Raw genomic sequence first — 18,187 nt, forward strand, 5'->3', positions numbered from 1 at the left:
TACAGCCATGGCAGCATACATACTCCACTGATACACTATAACCAGCTTGCAGGTATACACTGAAGAAGATGCAGCACTTACACGAGCACCGCAGCCTTTTCAAACCGTGGACTGGCCAGGAGTTGGACCCCCACCAGTCTAATATTGATGGCCTATCCTGAGGCCTCTGCTGTGGTGTCGCTCTGCGTCCTATTACAATGCCACTGTTTAGGGAAAACATAGAAGGGAATGCAGAGCTACCTTTCATTTGCGGGATGGGTGGGAGTTCCAGGGGTCAGACCCCATCGATCAAAGTGATAGCATATCCTAACGTTGGCATGGAAATAACCCTTAATGGGCATCTGTCAGCAGATTTGTACCTAGGAAACTGGCTGAGGGTACTTTCACACTTGCGACAGTGGATTCCGGCAGGCAGTTCCGACACTGGAACTGCCTGCTGGATCCGTCAAAACGCATGCAAACTGATGGCATTTGTCAGACGGATCAGGATCCTGATCCGTCTGACAAATGCATTGAAATGCCAGATCCGTCTCTCCGATGTCATCCGAAAAAAATGGATCCGGCAATTTATTTTTTTTCACATTTTTTGCGGTCTGGGCATGTGCAGACTGCAATGCCGGAACACTCGGGGCCGGATCCGGCATTAATGCATGTCAACGGGAAAAAATGCCGGATCCGGCAAGTGTTCCGGAATTTTGGACTGAGATAAAACCGCAGCATGCTGCAGTATTATCTCCGTCCTGAAAAGTCAAAATGACTGAACTGAAGACATCCTGATGCATCCTGAACAGATTGCTCTCCATTCAGAATGCATGGGGATAAAACGAATCAGTTATTTTCCGGTATAGAGCCCCTAGGACGGAACTCAGTGCCGGAAAAAAATAACGGTAGTGTGAAAGTACTCTGACCTGTTGCTTGGCGCTTGGCAACTGAAGGCATCTGTGTTGGTCCCATGTTCATATGTGCCCGCATTGCTGAGAACAATGATGTTTTAATATATGCAAACTAGCTCCTAGGAGCAACAGGGGTGTTGCCGTTACATCTAGAGGCTCTGCTCTCTCTTCAATTGCTGCACCATCTCTACTTTGACAGTGTCAGGCATGATCACGTTTATGCTGCCTGTTCCTGTCAGTCAAAGTGCAGAGGGCACAGTAGTTGCAGAGAGAGCTGAGCCTCTAGGTGTAATGGCAACGCCCCCATTGCTCCTAGAGGCTCATTTGCATATATTAAAACAACATTTTTCTCAGTAATGCGGGCACATATAAACATGGGACCAACACAGAGGCCTTCAGCTGCCAAGCGCACATGTAACAGGTCAGCCAGTGTCATAGGTACAAAACTGCTGACAGATGCCCTTTAAAAGACGTTCCCTGGTTCATTGTCTAAAGAAAAGTTTGGTCTAAAACAAGTTTTCTGTTCACTGACAGCAACCACAGACCTTGGGTGCTGGGAGGATTTAAAGCTGCAGAACCTCTCGGTAGAGAAGATTCGTGGTTTTTCTGCAGTTTACTAGAAGAGCGCAGCTCCAGTTGATGCCTTTTCCCCAGATGCCTTCTATAAATTTTTCTCTTTCCTTTTAGCTCTTAAACTTGTGTGAAGCGGAGGATGCGACGCTCATGAAGCTCCCTTGTTATAAAAGCCTTTCTTCTCTTGTGCCGCTGAGAATTGCTGCTTTAAGTAAGTCTGTCTGATTTTCTTGTAAATCTTGAAACTTTTACCCAGAAAATGCCTGCATTTAAAGGGAATGTGTCATCAGAAAATGACTTTTTCTATGAATCAAGTATTTTTAAAGAAGTTTTGGTTGTTGTTTTTTTTATTTTTTATATCAATGTCTATATTTAAACAATCCATAAAATCCTGCAGTTCTCGCACTGGGCACTATGTCTAATAATTGCCGCCACGTCTTGTTCTGTACAGATCACTTTACTGCAGTTATCTGAATATCTGTCATTCTAATCCTACCTGATAAACCATTCACAGTAGGCGATTGTCAAAGCTTTTCTATTCCTTCCTTGTACAATGACCTCTGCACAGGTCACAGATCATGCCTAGATAACTCTCCCATAGAAGTCAATAGGGTCCCCTCTAGGGGTGCGCGATATGGCCTAAAATCTATATTGCGATATAATTTTAAGCATGTGCGATATGCGATATATATTGCGATATATTGTTTTCTATATTGGGGGGGGGGGGGTGTTTAAACTTTTTTTTTTTTTTTTTACTTTTTATTTATTAACTATTGGCCTCCTTAAGGGCTAGAACTCTTGTCATATTCACCCTAATAGAGCTCTGCTTTGTGCACACAACAGCAGGGAGCTGACCATGGCGCCAGCCTCTCCTGTGCCCCCAGCCTCTGATCTGCCCCCCCCCCCCCCCAGCCTCTGATCTGCCCCCCCCCCCCCAGCCTCTGATCTGCCCCCTCTGGTAACGCAAACCCCCCCCCCCCCCCCCCAGTATTAATCATTGGTGGCAGTGGCCACAGGGTCCCCCTCCCCCCCCCCCCCCCCCCCCCCATCATTGGTGGCAGTGTCAGTTCCGATCGGAGCCCCAGCAGTGTAATGCTGGAGCTCCGATCAGTTACCATGGCAGCCAGGAGTCACGCTGCTGAGTCCTGGCTGCCATGGTATGTTAGTGAGCAGAGAGCAGCGCATTATACTCACGTGCGCTGTGGCCGCCGGTCGCTCCTTCTCATAGGTTTGTGCGGCGCATTGCTAATGCTGTAAGCATTAGCAATCCGCCGCACAGACAGAAGAAGGAGCGACCGGCGGCTACAGCGCACGTGAGAATAATGCTGCTCTCTGCTCACTAACATACCATGGCAGCCAGGACTTCAGCAGCGTGACTCCTGGCTGCCATGGTAACCGATCGGGTGTCATGGACGGTGTCATGGACTGTGATTACGACCGACGCCAGCCTCCGCGGTTGGGGAGGGGTTTTCGGTACTCGGACAGCCCAAGGAGTCTGGTCTCTGTCGGAGTCCAAACTACCCATCAATATCCTGGAGCTCCGGGCCATCTACCTCTCCCTTTGCCATTGGACCACCGAGTTGCGGGGCCGTCCGGTAAGGATACAGTCGGACAACGCGACAGCGGTTGCCTACATCAATCACCAGGGGGGGACGCGCAGCGGGACGGTGATGGACGAGGCCGCGAGGATTCTGCAGTGGGCGGAGGCCCATGTCCCAGTGATCTCGGCGATTTTCATCCCGGGCGTGGACAATTGGACGGCGGATTTCCTCAGCCGAACGACGGTGGACTCGGGGGAGTGGGCTCTCCACCCGGAGGTGTTCGAGGACCTTTGTCTCCGGTGGGGTCGCCCGGAGGTGGATCTAATGGCATCTCGGTTGAACCACAAACTACCGTGCTTTCTGTCTCGCGCAAGGGACCCGAAGGCCTACGGCGTAGACGCACTCGTGGCACCGTGGGACGACTTCAGTTTTCTGTATGTGTTCCCGCCGCTGCCGCTCCTACCACGGATTCTTCGCAGAGTCAGGATGGAGGGTGTTCAAACGCTCCTGATTGCCCCGGATTGGCCGCGCCGAGCTTGGTGCTCCTGGGGGACGCGCCGTGGTCTCTTCCACTCAGGCCCGACCTGCTCTCACAGGGCCCAGTCTTCCACCAGGGTTTACATACGCTGCGTTTGACGGCGTGGCTATTGAAACCTTCCTGCTGAAGAAAAGGGGTTTCTCGGATGCGGTCGTTCGCACGATGATTAGGGCTCGGAAGCCCTCCTCCGCGAGAATCTACTATCGTACGTGGAAGTCGTTCCTGAAATTCTGTGAGGACAGGGACCTCCCCTCTAGGAGGTTTTCCCTCCCTACGGTGTTGGCCTTTCTTCAGGCGGGTTTGGAGCTGGGTCTGGCCCTAAGTTCGTTGAAAGGGCAGGTTTCGGCCCTTTCCATATTTTTCCAGCGTACGCTGGCGGTGCTGGGGCCCGTCAAGACCTTCATGCAGGGTGTTGCGCACACCGCGGTTCCATATCGGCCACCGTTGCATTCCTGGGACCTGAATTTGGTGCTGGTGGCGCTTCAGTCCGAGCCGTTTGAACCCCTGCGAGAAGTCTCCCTCCGCATGTTGTCATGGAAGGTCGCATTCCTAGTTGCCATTACGTCCATACGTCGGGTGTCGGAACTGGCGGCACTTGGTGTTCCATCAGGATAAGGTGGTGCTCCGGACGGTGCCGTCGTTTTTGCCGAAGGTGGTATCGGCGTTCCATGTCAATGAGGACATTGTCCTCCCTTCGCTTTGCCCTAAGCCTTCCCATCCTAGGGAAGTGGCGCTTCATCGTTTGGACGTGGTGCGGGCCTTACGGATCTACCTGGCCGCAGTAGCCTCTTTTAGGCGAGCGGACTCTGTTCCTAGTTCCGGAGGGTCCTCGGAAGGGTTTGGCGGCATCCAAGGTGGCGATTGCTCGGTGGATTAGATTGGCCATTCACGAGGCCTACCACTCCAAAGGCAGGGTTCCTCCGCCTGGTATCACGGCTCACTCTACCAGGGCGGTCGGGGCTTCTTGGGCACACTTTCACCACGCTTCGGCGTCTCAACTGTGTAAGGCGGCAACTTGGTCTTCGTTGCACACCTTCACCAAGTTTTACAAAGTGCATTCGTTCTCTTCGGCGGATGCAGCTCTTGGCCGTAGGATCTTACAGGCCGCTGTGTAGTGGCTCGACTGTGGGAGGTGGAGTCAGCGGTTTTTCCTACCCTGGGGACTGCTTTAGGACGTCCCATGGTCCTGTGTCCCCCAATGATATGAGCGAGAAAACAAGATTTTTGTGAACTCACCTTGTAAAATCTCTTTCTCGCTTTATTCATTGGGGGACACAGCACCCACCCATTGTTGTTGGTTTCTACTGAGACCAGTGGTCCAAGTTGCCGGTTGGGACTGAGGTCAGGTTCGGTTGTTTTGTTGGACTGTGGTCTTCCTGTTTTTGTTTTGTTTCGGTATGTTTCTCCTACTGCTGGAGCACAAACTGATATGCTCTCTCCAGGCTGGAGGGAGTATAGCCTGCAGGGGAGGAGCAAACAGCTTTCAGCCTAGTGTCGCCTCCTAGTCGCAGCAGCAAGCTATACCCATGGTCCTGTGTCCCCCAATGAATAAAGCGAGAAAGAGATTTTACAAGGTGAGTTCACAAAAATCTCGTTTTTCATTGCGTAGATTATAAAAATAACAATGTTTTTCATTTAAATGCTGTACATAGTATGGTGCCACCTGGTGTTAAAAGTGTAATGCAGCCTGCTTGTCCTGCACCTAATGATTTGGGTGCTGCTCAGTTACTCTCGCCATAGCCAGGTCTTTGTAGTGTGATCCTCTGTTCCCTGCAAGGCAGCCAATAGAAATAGCTCTCTGCCCTGCTCGTCAAGGAAGGTGCAGAGCCTCTGCAGTAACATGGCAATAAAGGTGATAAGACACAGGAGAGTAGTAAGAATAGACTATATTTTCAGCTGCTAGAGGGAGAAGAAAACTAATTCTTCCTAGATTCCTTCCCCCAGCAGATAAGCCCAAAAAAAATCACGAAAAAGGTATTTTTGTATATTCGAAACGCTGAAAAGTACTTTAAAGTAGACATTTATAACCTTTCAGGACATTTAGTATGAAAACGATTCATGGAATACCTTTAAATATGTTGCTATCTTGACCAACCCTTTCCATGTGCCCTCCTATTAAATAGGGGTGGCATATAGGGTTGCACCGGGTATCGAATTATCCATACCCAATCGATACTTTTGTCCCGGGATTTGCCATTTACCGATACTAGGTTGCTCTACTGTGCAGCCTAGTATCACATAACATGGCGCGCGCTGCTCTCAGCGCGCACCATGTTCCCTCAGCAGCACAGGGGAGAAGGAGTCTCTCCCTCCCTCCCCCCTGTGCCGCTGCCAACAATGAGAGGAGAGAGGGGCGGAGGAGGGGAGGGCTTGTCGCCACTGCGCCACCAATGATGACTAAACCATTAATACAAATACAGGAGTGCCGGCGGCAGAATCACATAGCCGGCACCAGCCTGCTGTATTTGTATTAATGGTTTAAAAAAAATTGGTGGCGCAGTACGCCTGCCCCAACCCTCCCAGTATTAAATCATTGGTGTGCAGTGGCCACAGGGTCCCCTCCTCCTCATTGGTGTGCAGTGGCCACAGGGTCCCCTCCTCCTCATTGGTGTGCAGTGGCCACAGGGTCCCCTCCTCCTCATTGGTGTGCAGTGGCAGTGAAGTTGCTGGGCTCCGATCGGTTACCATGGCAGCCAGGACGCTACTGAAGCCCTGGCTGCCATGGTAAGCTCCCTACTGCTGCTGTGTGCACAAAGCCCAGGGCAGCAGGGAGAGTGTGAAGTCCTTTTCACCCTTATAGATCTCTATTAGGGTGAATAGGGCAAGGGATCAAAAGATCCCAGGTTCTAGCCCCTAAGGGGGGAAATAGTTATTAAATAAAAGTAAAAAAAAACACCAAAATATTAAGTATAAATCACTCCCTTTCCCAATTTTACATATAAAATATATAAACAATAAATAAACATTACATATCGCCACGTCCGAAAAGTCCAAACTATTAAAATATAAAAAATAGTTCCTATGTGGTGAGCAACGCAACAGAAAAAAAAAAAAAAAAAACGCACGATTCGCCATTTTTTTTGTCACCTTGTCCTCCCCAAAAACTAGGATAAGACTGTTCGATTATGGGCCGGACGTTCCATAAAATGCGGAATGCACGCAGATTTTTTGGTGGTTTATTTTTTTCGCATGGTATCTGGTTTCGCAATACTTTTTTATGGTATCGAAATCGAATCAAAATTTAGGTATCGTGACAACCCTAGTGGCATACGGGATGTCCCCCTCTATCAGCCATGGCCACCAGGAGCTCTGACAGACCTACGGTGTCCAGTACATGGATGGCCATCTGTTGAATTACTACTATGTAATACTAAATTTTTCCTGTAGAGGCCACTGCAGGGCAAATGTATATCCGTCCTCATGTTTGGTTAAGTTGCGCCAGCTTGGTCTTTCATGGCTGAGATGGCAATAACCGCAGTAAGTGGCCGCCAGGAGTGAATGGACTTACGGGAACATCTGAGCAGCTGGAGTTTGATGTGCTATGCTGTTATCGTAGCTCCCATTCACTGCTATGGGAGTTATGGACACAGTGCTTGCTGAGGTTATTCTCATCTCTGCCATGAAAGGCTGAGATGAGACAACCCCTTTTAAGATTCATTTTTTTTTCCCCTTTAAAAGGCATCTGTCAGCAGATCTGAAGGCATCTGTTTTGGTCCCATGTTCTTATGTGCACGCATTGCTGAAGTTTTATTATATGCAAATAAGCCTCTAGGAGCAACGGGGGCGTCGCCATTACACCTAGAGGCTCTGCTCTCTCTGCCACTGCTCTTTAGTTGACAGAGCTGGGCAGTGTAAACGTCATCACACCAGGCCCTGTGAATCAAAGTGCAGAGGGCGCAGCAGTTGCAGAGACAGCAGAGCCTCTCGGAGTAATGGCGACGCCCCTCTTGCTCCTAGAGCATTCAAAAATCATTTTTCTCAGCAATGCGGGCACATATGAAAATGGGACCAACACAGATGCCAAGCGCACATGTAACAGGTGCAAATAGCTGACAGATGCCCTTTAAATTTTTTTATTATGAATATTGTTTTTTTGAGTTTTTTTTTTTTTTGTCCTAACTTTGGTTTTATCTGAACAGATGCTCTCGCTGCCTGCAACTACCTGCCGCAGTCCAGGGAGAAGATCATTGCTGCGCTGTTCAAGGCCCTTAACTCCACAAACAATGAGCTTCAAGAGGCTGGAGAGGCTTGTATGAGGAAGGTGAGGCGAGCGCCGATACATCTGCATTCGTTTTCACCGGCATACAATGCATGCTTAAGAGCAGGGCATGCTTATTATGCTGCGCCAATCACTGGCTGACTACAGGGTACAAGACCCGAGGCAATAAAGGCGTTTGGAGCAGAGATACGACATGTGCCGAGGATTAATGGCGAATCTCCGACAATAGCCCAGAGAGCTGTCGGGTTGTCATGGTGATCCCAAGTGCTTCATACTAGGAGTGATACCGTCAGGCCGGTCTGATCAAAATGTGTAATTGAAGAGGCTGCGTGGACAAAGCATTAAAATTCCAGTAAGGGGGTACGTTCGCATTTGCGTCATGCCTGATCCACAAAGCTCCGGCTGTCGGAAGTTCGGAACGAACAAAAACGTTGCTTGCAAAGGTTTTTGCGCGGCTGGAAAGGGGCCTAGATCAGCGCCGGAGATCTGGCGGGGAACTTGTAGAATCCGGAGCGCCAGATCCAGCTTGTCGGATCCTCGACCATATACAGGTCCTTCTCAAAAAATTTGCATATTGTGATAAAGTTCATTATTTTCTGTAATGTACTGATAAACATTAGACTTTCATATATTTTAGATTCATTACACACCAACTGCAGTAGTTCAAGCCTTTTATTGTTTTAATATTGATGATTTTGGCATACAGCTCATGAAAACCCCAAATTCCTATCTCAAAAAATTAGAATATCATGAAAAGGTTCTCTAAACAAGCTATTAACCTAATCATCTGAATCAACTAATTAACTCTAAACACCTGTAAAATATTCCTGAGGCTTTTAAAAACTCCCAGCCTGGTTCATTACTCAAAACCGCAATCATGGGTAAGACTGCCGACCTGACTGCTGTCCAGAAGGCCATCATTGACACCCTCAAGCAAGAGGGTAAGACACAGAAAGAAATTTCTGAACGAATAGGCTGTTCCCAGAGTGCTGTATCAAGGCACCTCAGTGGGAAGTCTGTGGGAAGGAAAAAGTGTGGCAGAAAACGCTGCACAACGAGAAGAGGTGACCGGACCCTGAGGAAGATTGTGGAGAAGGACCGATTCCAGCCCTTGGGGGACCTGCGGAAGCAGTGGACTGAGTCTGGAGTAGAAACATCCAGAGCCCCCGTGTACAGGCGTGTGCAGGAAATGGGCTACAGGTGCCGCATTCCCCAGAAACAGCGGCAGAAGCGCCTGACCTGGGCTACAGAGAAGCAGCACTGGACTGTTGCATGTCATTCGGAAATCAAGGTGCCAGAGTCTGGAGGAAGATTGGGGAGAGGGAAATGCCAAAATGCCTGAAGTCCAGTGTCAAGTACCCACAGTCAGTGATGGTCTGGGGTGCCATGTCAGCTGCTGGTGTTGGTCCACTGTGTTTTATCAAGGGCAGGGTCAATGCAGCTAGCTATCAGGAGATTTTGGAGCACTTCATGCTTCCATCTGCTGAAAAGCTTTATGGAGATGAAGATTTCATTTTTCAGCACGGCCTGGCACCTGCTCACAGTGCCAACACCACTGGTACATGGTTTACTGACCATGGTATTACTGGGCTCAATTGGCCTGCCAACTCTCCTGACCTGAACCCCATAGAGAATCTGTGGGATATTGGGAAGAGAAAGTTGAGAGACGCAAGACCCAACACTCTGGATGAGCTTAAGGCCGCTATGGAAGCATCCTGGGCCTCCATAACACCTCAGCAGTGCCACAGGCTGATTGCCTCCATGCCACGCCGCATTGCAGCATCCTGGGCCTCCATAACACCTCAGCAGTGCCACAGGCTGATTGCCTCCATGCCACGCCGCATTGAAGCATCCTGGGCCTCCATAACACCTCAGCAGTGCCACAGGCTGATTGCCTCCATGCCACGCCGCATTGAAGCATCCTGGGCCTCCATAACACCTCAGCAGTGCCACAGGCTGATTGCCTCCATGCCACGCCGCATTGAAGCATCCTGGGCCTCCATAACACCTCAGCAGTGCCACGGGCTGATTGCCTCCATGCCACGCCGCTATGAAGCAATCATTTCTGCAAAAGGATTCCCGACCAAGTATTGAGTGCAGAACTGAACATAATTATTTGAAGGTTGACTTTTTTTGTATTAAAAAAACTTTTCTTTTATTGGTCGGATGAAATATGCTGTCGGATGAAATAAGCTGTATGCCAAAATCATCAATATTAAAACAATAAAAGGCTTGAACTACTTCAGTTGGTGTGTAATGAATCTAAAATATATGAAAGTCTAATGTTTATCAGTACATTACAGAAAATAATGAACTTTATCACAATATGCTAATTTTTTTTAGAAGGACCTGTATATGCGAACGTACCCTAATCTGGCATGTGATCGTTCACCAGTCGTAATAGTCTGCCATTAATTTAAGGCGGTTCTGTCAGTGTAATGTTCTGTTCTGGACACATAAATGCCCCAAAAAGTGTGTGCTAATAGTCCTCTCGCACAGTATCCACCAGACTCGCTGATTCTTTATTCCCCTGTGTAGTTTCTGGAGGGAGCCACCATAGAAGTAGACCAGATCCATACACACATGAGGCCCCTTCTCATGATGCTCGGAGACTACCGCAGCCTGACCCTCAATGTGGTCAATCGCCTGACGTCCGTGACCCGTCTCTTCCCCAATTCCTTCAATGACAAGTTCTGCGATCAGATGATGGTAAGACACGTATATTACAGTGCACCTATATCATTCACTCTTTCATCTTTAACCCTTTCATGGCCGGGCCTAAAAGAGGCTTGTATGTCCAGGCAATTTTGTGTGATTTTGTGCACCTGGTGGTTTAGTGACCCTAACTTTTTAATTTTTTTATTTGTCTGACTAACAAAATAATTGTTTATCAAATTTTTTATTTTTGGTTTAATTTGGGGGAAAACTGCTAATGGTGCGCTCCCATTCACTTGTATGGGGAGAGCATTTGGCGGTGGCCCGAACCCCAGGAAACCCATGGTCCTCCAGCCACCACTCTCTCCGCTCCATTCTCTGTGTAGGTGCGGGTCCCAGAGGAGGGACCCGCACCTATCAGACAATGGGGGTATATCCTTGCGATATGCCCCCATTGTCTCAGATGGGAATAGCCCCAAAAATCAGATCTTTGACTATTCCCCTAATCTATAGAATTGTCTATTGTCCCCACAGCAACACTTACGCAAATGGATGGAAGTCGTGGTCATCACCCACAAAGGAGGGCAAAGAAGCGAGGGGAATGTAAGTATAGTTTACACTGACTTTTTTGTATAGTTTTTCGCTTTTTATTCGTCACCATTGAGGGCATTAACCCTTAGGCTACCGGAGTTTTTTTTTTCATTTTTGCGTTTTCATTTTTCTTCCCATTATTTTCCATGAGCCATAACTTTTTTATATTTCCGATCACATAGCTATATGAGGGCTTATTTTTGGGGGGACAGGTTGTACTTTCTAATGCCACCAACGGGGTGGAATTGGAAAAAGAAACGCAATTCCTCCGTTTTACGGGTTTTGTTCCCACAGCGTTTTGTTTGCGGCAAAACTGACCCATGCCCTTCATTCTCTGGGTTAGTACGATTACAATGATACCCCGTAAGTGTCGTTTTTTATGTCTAAATAGTGTAAAAATAAATGTAAACTTTGATTAAAAAATTTTTTTTTTACATCACCATATTCTGACCCCCATAACTTTTTTTATACTTAGTTCTACTGAGCTGTTTAGGGGCTCATATTTTGAGGAACAATCTGTCGTTTTTAGAGAAGCAATGAAAAAATGGCAAATTGGCCATTTTGACCCTTTTTTTCTGTTACGCCATTCGCCTTATTTGAATTTTTAAAATATATATTTTAATAGGATGGATGTTTTCGTTCACGATCATGTTTATACTCATTATTATTATTTAGGTATTTATTTTTTTATTATACGGAAAGAGGGGGGTGATTTAAACTTTTATATATATATTTTTTTTTAAATTGTGCTGATTTTGAAGCTCATATATGAGCCTATAAATGTTTTTTTAATTTTTGATTTTGTTCTATCAGGGATTTTTAAATTGACATTTAAACTAGAAGTTGCTCATTTCTTATCCTGGCCTGCCATCTGGTGGCCAAAATAAGAATTGCAGCATGAACATTTTAACCATCGTCAGCGAGGCTTACAGTGTTCAGCGCAGCTACCGATGCCCACATTGCCGGTCACTGTAATTAGCCGCAGGTCTCTGCTGTATAAAACACCAGAGACCCTGCCGGCCATGGCGCCCGCTGCACGTGCGATCGGGTGCCATGTGTACATATCGATCCAGCGCCGTGCATGTACGAACGGGCTAAAATTAACCTTGTAATATTGCTGATCCAATTAGGCACGGTTAATGTTTCCCACGCAAGCAGAGAGCCCTGGTCTAGCGAAAAATCTAATGAGAAAAATGTGTAATTGATTTCTGTGACTTTTGGACATGACAGTCATTAGCAGTGTTTGGCTTGTGGCATTGGAATCTGATAAATGACAGGGCCGGGTGTTATCTGCCGCGTTCACCTAGTCTCCTGCATCATGTAGCGGACTACACAAAGTCACTAAGATTTAGACCAGGAATGCCCAACCTGCGGCCCAACAGCTATCGGGGCATGCTGGGAGTTGTAGTTTTACAACAGCTGAAGGGCCACCGTTGGGCATCCCTGATTTAGACCGCGCATACTTAGATTAGACAGTCTAAAATGTGACTGATGCTGGATGAATCTGATGTGTCTTTAGACTGTCTAGTCTAAGGGCCATATTTATTAAGACCGTCTGTCTTAATAAGCCCCTGCGCTGGCGGTGGATCCGCAACAGTTATGAAAAGGCGCCGGCCTCTACCTAACTTAGGCGGATCCACTGCTGCTTCTAGACCATTTTCTACACCTATGAACGTTGTCACAGGGCAAGTCACATGTGCCGAGACTGCGACCCCTTAATCTAAAAAAATCCAGCAAAGTAGAATTTTTGGTGATTTGGGGTTCATAATTGTGGTATGTGTGCGACCCCCATTATTTTCTATGGGATTCCAGCTACACTGCGATGCCCCTGCGATCCTGGCCATGACAGCTGTCCCACGACGAGTGTCGCCCTGCCCTTAAAGGGGTTGTCCAGGAAGTAAATACTGCTGATCTATTCACTGATAAAAGGGCTGCAGTGCTCGACCTCTTCCCCAGCCTGTGATGTAAACGTCCATTGATCACTTGGCATTCCTGCCGCTGACTCAAGTGAATGGGATTGAGCTGCAGTACCAAGCACCGCCACTACGCAATATTTGGCGCTGTGCTTGAGGATAGGTCACCACTATTTAGTTCTTGGAAAACTCGTTTAAAGGGGTTATCCACGATATTAATGGGCTCTTCTAAGAATAGGCAATCTATATAAGATCAGAGGGGGGCTGACACCCCCACGATCAGCTGTTTGAAGAGTGTTGGTGCCAGGACTGCACACCTCTGTCCATCGTGTTGCGGAAGGAGCTGGTATTGCAGCACCATTTCCATTGAAGTTATTGGGAGAAGCGTTGCGGTTGTGCATTGGACTGAGCTTCGAAGTTGGGATGCACTCACACGAGTGGTCCGTAAATCAAGTATCTGCAAAATACGGATGGGGTCTGTGTGTATCCTGCGCTTTCCAGGGGCCCCATTGAAAATGGAAAAATGCCTATTCTGGTCCATAAAATGGACAAGAATAGGACACGCTCTATCATTTGCAGTGCGGACGTCCGTGTGCTGACTGCATTTTTTCGATCCCATAGAAATGAATGTGTCTGTGTACCGAAAATACAGTCATGTGAATTCCCCCCAACAGCTGATCGGCAGGGGTGAATCTAGTATGAATTGGCCCATCCTGAGGATAGGCCATTAGTATTAAAATCCTGGGCGACCCATTTAGTACATAGACGGTAAATAATGCATACGCCATAATCCCTGTGCATTTACGGTAATAAATCTGCCCCACGGTGTCTTTCTGAAACGGTTTATATATTCGGATTCTCTTTCATTTGTCTGGTTCGTTCGTTTTCGATGAATACAGTTGATTGAGGTAGTGTTATAGAGATGTTGGTCTCACTGTGTCTTCTACAGGAGTGCATTCACTCTGCGAGGCTTCACAAGATTTGACTGGCTTGGCGGCACACGTTCTGTACTGCAGTACAATTAGACCAGGGATGCCCAACCTGCTGCCCTTCGGCGGTTGCAAAACTACAATTCCCAGCATGCCCAGATAGCCTCTCATTGGAGAATACTGAGAATTTTGGCTCCGTAGTTGAAGACGGTTTGCACTAGACAGAACTGCTAATAGCCCTGGCAAGCAGATGTGACGAGTTCCGTTCTTCACGGCCCTGTCATATACTGAATATTTCAGCTCTGCAGTTAGATAAAACGTCCAGCAGGGGGCGATATCAGTATAGGAAGTAAGCAGCATATGAGGATTTGTGCATACCTTACCGCTGTGCCAAATCGGTAAAAATGGAATTGGGGCGTTTTGCTTCGGATTGTTAAAATGGTCATGAATTATTATTGTGCTGCTATTGCCACATTGTGTCAGGGACGGGACGGGGACGGGGGATTTCGTCATATCTTACATATCATGTACACACGTGCGCATGTTTTGTGCCATTCTAAAATTTTTAAAGGGTTCTTTGCACCCGTCTCCTTTGCCCTCGTTCTACATGGCGTTCTTTGGGTCATATCGGAGTGAGATTAGGTGGTTTGCTCTTGGTCGTGTAGGTTAAAGCTGGCAAAGTTTTACAGGCAGTCTTAAAGGAATTGTCCAAATAAAAATAATTTTTTTATTTTTTTTTTTCTTCAAAACAGTGCCACCCCTGTACACATTGCAGCTCATGTCCTTTCACTTCACTCGAACCTGAGCCGGCAATACCAGACACAGCCCTGGCACATTCGAAAGCAGACATGTTTTTCTAAATCTAGACATCCCCTTAGGCCCGGAAACACACTTGCATTTTTTTTCCATCTGTGGTTTACCCCTTTGCAATGTAGAGCGTGAAATCCACGGCAAAATCTAAACCTGCAGTGGAAATTCCATTCTTTGTGGCCGTACCCCACAAAGTTTATTTATTTATTTATTTTTATTTTGGAGTTAATCTCATTAAAAGGGGTTGTCTCATCTGAGGCAATGGGGCATATCGCTATTTGCCCCCATTGTCTGATAAGCGTGGTTCCCACCGCTGGGACTCGCACCTATATAGAGAAACGAGCCCCTGATAGTGGTGGAGGGCGCATGCGCAGCCACCCTCCACTCATTTGTAGGGGGCGGCCGAAAATGCTTGCTTGGCTATTTCCGTCGGGCCCATAAAAGTGAATGGGAGAGGTGGCCGGTCATGCTCGGTGTGCCCCCATTCACTTCTATGGGGAGAGCACTTCGTGGTGGCCGGACCAGAGTCCTCCAGCCACCACTTTGTGGGGCTCCATTTAGGAGATAGGTGCGGGTCCCAGCTATAAGACAATGGGGGGGGGGGGGGGGGGAGGATATCCTAGAGGTATGCCCCCCTTGTCTGAGATGAGACAACCTCTTTAATCTAGCTTTAATGCAAGCACACTGCAGGCTACCATGTTACTATAACTTTTAATGCCAGGGTACTAAACCAGACACGTTCTCCGGGAATAAAGACTTTTTTAAATCTAATTCCCGCAGCCTGCCTCTGAAATATAAGAGTCCTACTTACCTGCCCCACCCGTTGCTCTGGTCCTCAGCGCTGCCCCCGGCATGTCTATCTCCCGGACTGTTTACATCTGTTATTGCATGGTCACAAGCTCCACTGCAACCAGTACATGGCTTCAGCGGTGACGTGGCCACATCACTGCTGAATCCGTGTGACCATACCAATACTTGCATTTCTAATCTTGCACAACTCCTTGAAATGATATGTACGGATCCGACCCCCCTCCGCTCTTGGTGCTCCCGCTCCTCATTCTCACTGTCCTCTTTTTTTGGTCCAGCCTGCCGTGGAAGGGGTAGAGGTGAGAATTGGAGTTATCGAGAACGTGTTGTTGTCCTGGTCTCTTGTATCTTTTTCTTTGCCTAAAACCTTAGTCCTCAAGCCTGTCCTCATACGCCCCCTGAGAGTGTCTCCAGTTCATTGACCCTTCACACACCCATCCTGTATGGAGGTGCGGACGGTCATGCATTGTCGGGGGTGTCTCAGGACAGATGTGAGAACCGCGCATCGTACCCTGTACGAGGTCTTGTGCTTTTTGTACCTTTCAAGTGTTGTGTGCCGTCATCTATATGTTTGTATGTGGCGCCCGTCGTACAGGCGACAGCTGTACACTTCCTGCATGGCTTAACTGTATGGTTAGGAGTCCTTGTTTGAGACGTTTAAGCACGCTTCTTCTGTACTGTTTTCATGGTCACTGCTTGTTGTCAGTGATTGGAAACCACCTTATCGTGTCTGGCCAGTGCAGATACCTAGCTGTTCAGTCTGTCAAAAGGAATAAACCTGCTGTCAGCAAGCAGTGATCTTGAAAATGGCAAGGCATTGAAATACACAGTATGTTAGGAAGTTGAAGAGCTTTCCACTACACACTGACGAGACATCTGCTAAAGAAGGTATCAATGTGTCAGACGGTGAAGGCAAGAGTACCTATCATTTTAACAAACTTTCAGAAGTTTTGATCAGTGGTGGTCCGGGTGCTGAGGGGGGCAGGAAACCGCAGCTGAGCACTGTGTTCCTTTGGTTCTCCAAGTGAGCGGTGTACGGATTTATAGAAAGTCCATAGACTGAAGTGGAGCTGAAGGGAAACGAAGGGGCGCAGCGGTCATCTGAAGACTTCTGCCCTTTGGTTTTAGCAGTTGATGTGGGGTCTCAAGACCTAGACCACCACCAGTCAAAAATGTTTACAAGTCAGAGGTTTGTTTAAATGATAGGTACCCTATAATACTCGCCCTACTTTTTACCTGGGAAATTCTCTGCCTTGTTTTTTTGGTTTTTTTTTGGAACCCCCCCCCCCCCCAAATTTCATTACTTCAGTAACCGTTCATTATATTTGTGTCATGTTCGGGTAATGTCCAGCTCCCATAGCGCCAGAACTAGTTAGCAAAATCTCATTTTGGGCAGAAGAAAAATCTATATTCCCTTATCCCAGCATCAGCAGCAAGATTTCGGAACAGAACATCCACAGCCGAGAGGGTTTGCATGAGCAGAGCGGCCGGCGGTCTCTCCACATCCCTGGCGATTACCCTTGTGACTCCGTGTCCCTTTCTGTTCTTCTAGGAAATGAAGATTTGTTCCGCAATTATAAATCTCTTTCACCTGATTCCGGCTGCTCCTCAGACCTTGGTGAAGCCTTTACTGGAGGTGGTGATGAAAACGGAGCGAGCCATGCTCATAGAGGTACGGCTACAGTTTTTGTTTTTTTTCCCCAACTTAATTTTTTTATTAAACATATATTTCCTAACTTGGGGTTGCAAGGCGACTTTGGTGGTGGATTTCCAGTCTTGAAAATTGTCACTAGATTAGATTTGCAAGGTATTTTAGGTCGCAATCAAGTGGCAACGTTGCAGATGACCAGCAACCCAAAAATTCTGCAGTTTTCATGTTGCGGTCGCGTTACATTGGGTACCGCAAAGAAACCACACTGACATTTGTTGCAATGAGTGACATTGGCTTCTTGCTGTCACCCAACTGAAGTCACCATGTAAAGGGGTTATCAGAGACTAAAAAATGCCCCCCATATGCCCGAGCCGCTCAGACTGATTCTACTTACCTGGTTCCCCGCTCCCTGCGTGGCTCCAGGTCCCCGCATAGCCGCCGCTGCTTCTCCCCGTGGGCGGATGAAAACATCCGGTGTCGGGAAGGGGAGGGGGGGGTAGCCAATGGCAGACGTTTACAGGTACATACCGCGGGTGACGCTAGGGAGGCTTGTCCCCGTCACTGGCTGCCCCCCCACCTGACACCAGATGTTTTAATTTGTGCAAGGGGAGAAGCAGCGACGTGGGGAGTCAGGTAAGTAAAATCAGTGTGAGGGGCCCGGGCATATGGGGGACATTTTTATTTATTTTTTGTCTCTGTTGGCCCCTTTAACCTAGAAGTTTACAGCCACCTGAAAGGGGTTTATGACATGAGAATAACATGGCTGCCTTCCAGAAACCGCACCCCTCGTGCTTGGTCTGCGGCCCATGACTAGGTGTGGCGCTCTTTCTAGAAGTTTTGTCTGCAATTGTGTTCAGTGTTTCAGTTTTTCCGCGTGGGTGCAATGCGTTTTGATGCGTTTTTCACATGCGTGAAAAAACCCCAATGAAGATAAACAAACATAATCTCCTAGCAACCATCAAAACGCATTACATCCGGATACATTGCGTTTTTCACTGATGCCCCCTTCACTTCTATGGGCTCAGGGCTACGTGAAAAACGCAGACTATAGAACATGTTGCGATTTT

At 47.7% G+C, this 18,187-nt stretch overlaps 1 protein-coding gene across 1 annotated transcript in view; it reads left to right on the plus strand.

Moving 5' to 3' along the window:
- The window catches only part of LOC122928872 (transformation/transcription domain associated protein), a 153,129-nt gene that overhangs the window by 38,568 nt on the left and 96,374 nt on the right, over positions 1-18,187 (plus strand). The window contains 5 exon segments of the mRNA XM_044282163.1: positions 1,581-1,677; positions 7,685-7,806; positions 10,303-10,473; positions 10,954-11,022; positions 17,022-17,141. Of these exon segments, the coding sequence (XP_044138098.1) occupies positions 1,581-1,677; positions 7,685-7,806; positions 10,303-10,473; positions 10,954-11,022; positions 17,022-17,141 (579 nt within the window).

The sequence above is a fragment of the Bufo gargarizans genome, chromosome 2 (genome assembly GCF_014858855.1).
Source record: "Bufo gargarizans isolate SCDJY-AF-19 chromosome 2, ASM1485885v1, whole genome shotgun sequence".
Taxonomy (NCBI): Eukaryota; Metazoa; Chordata; class Amphibia; order Anura; family Bufonidae; genus Bufo; species Bufo gargarizans.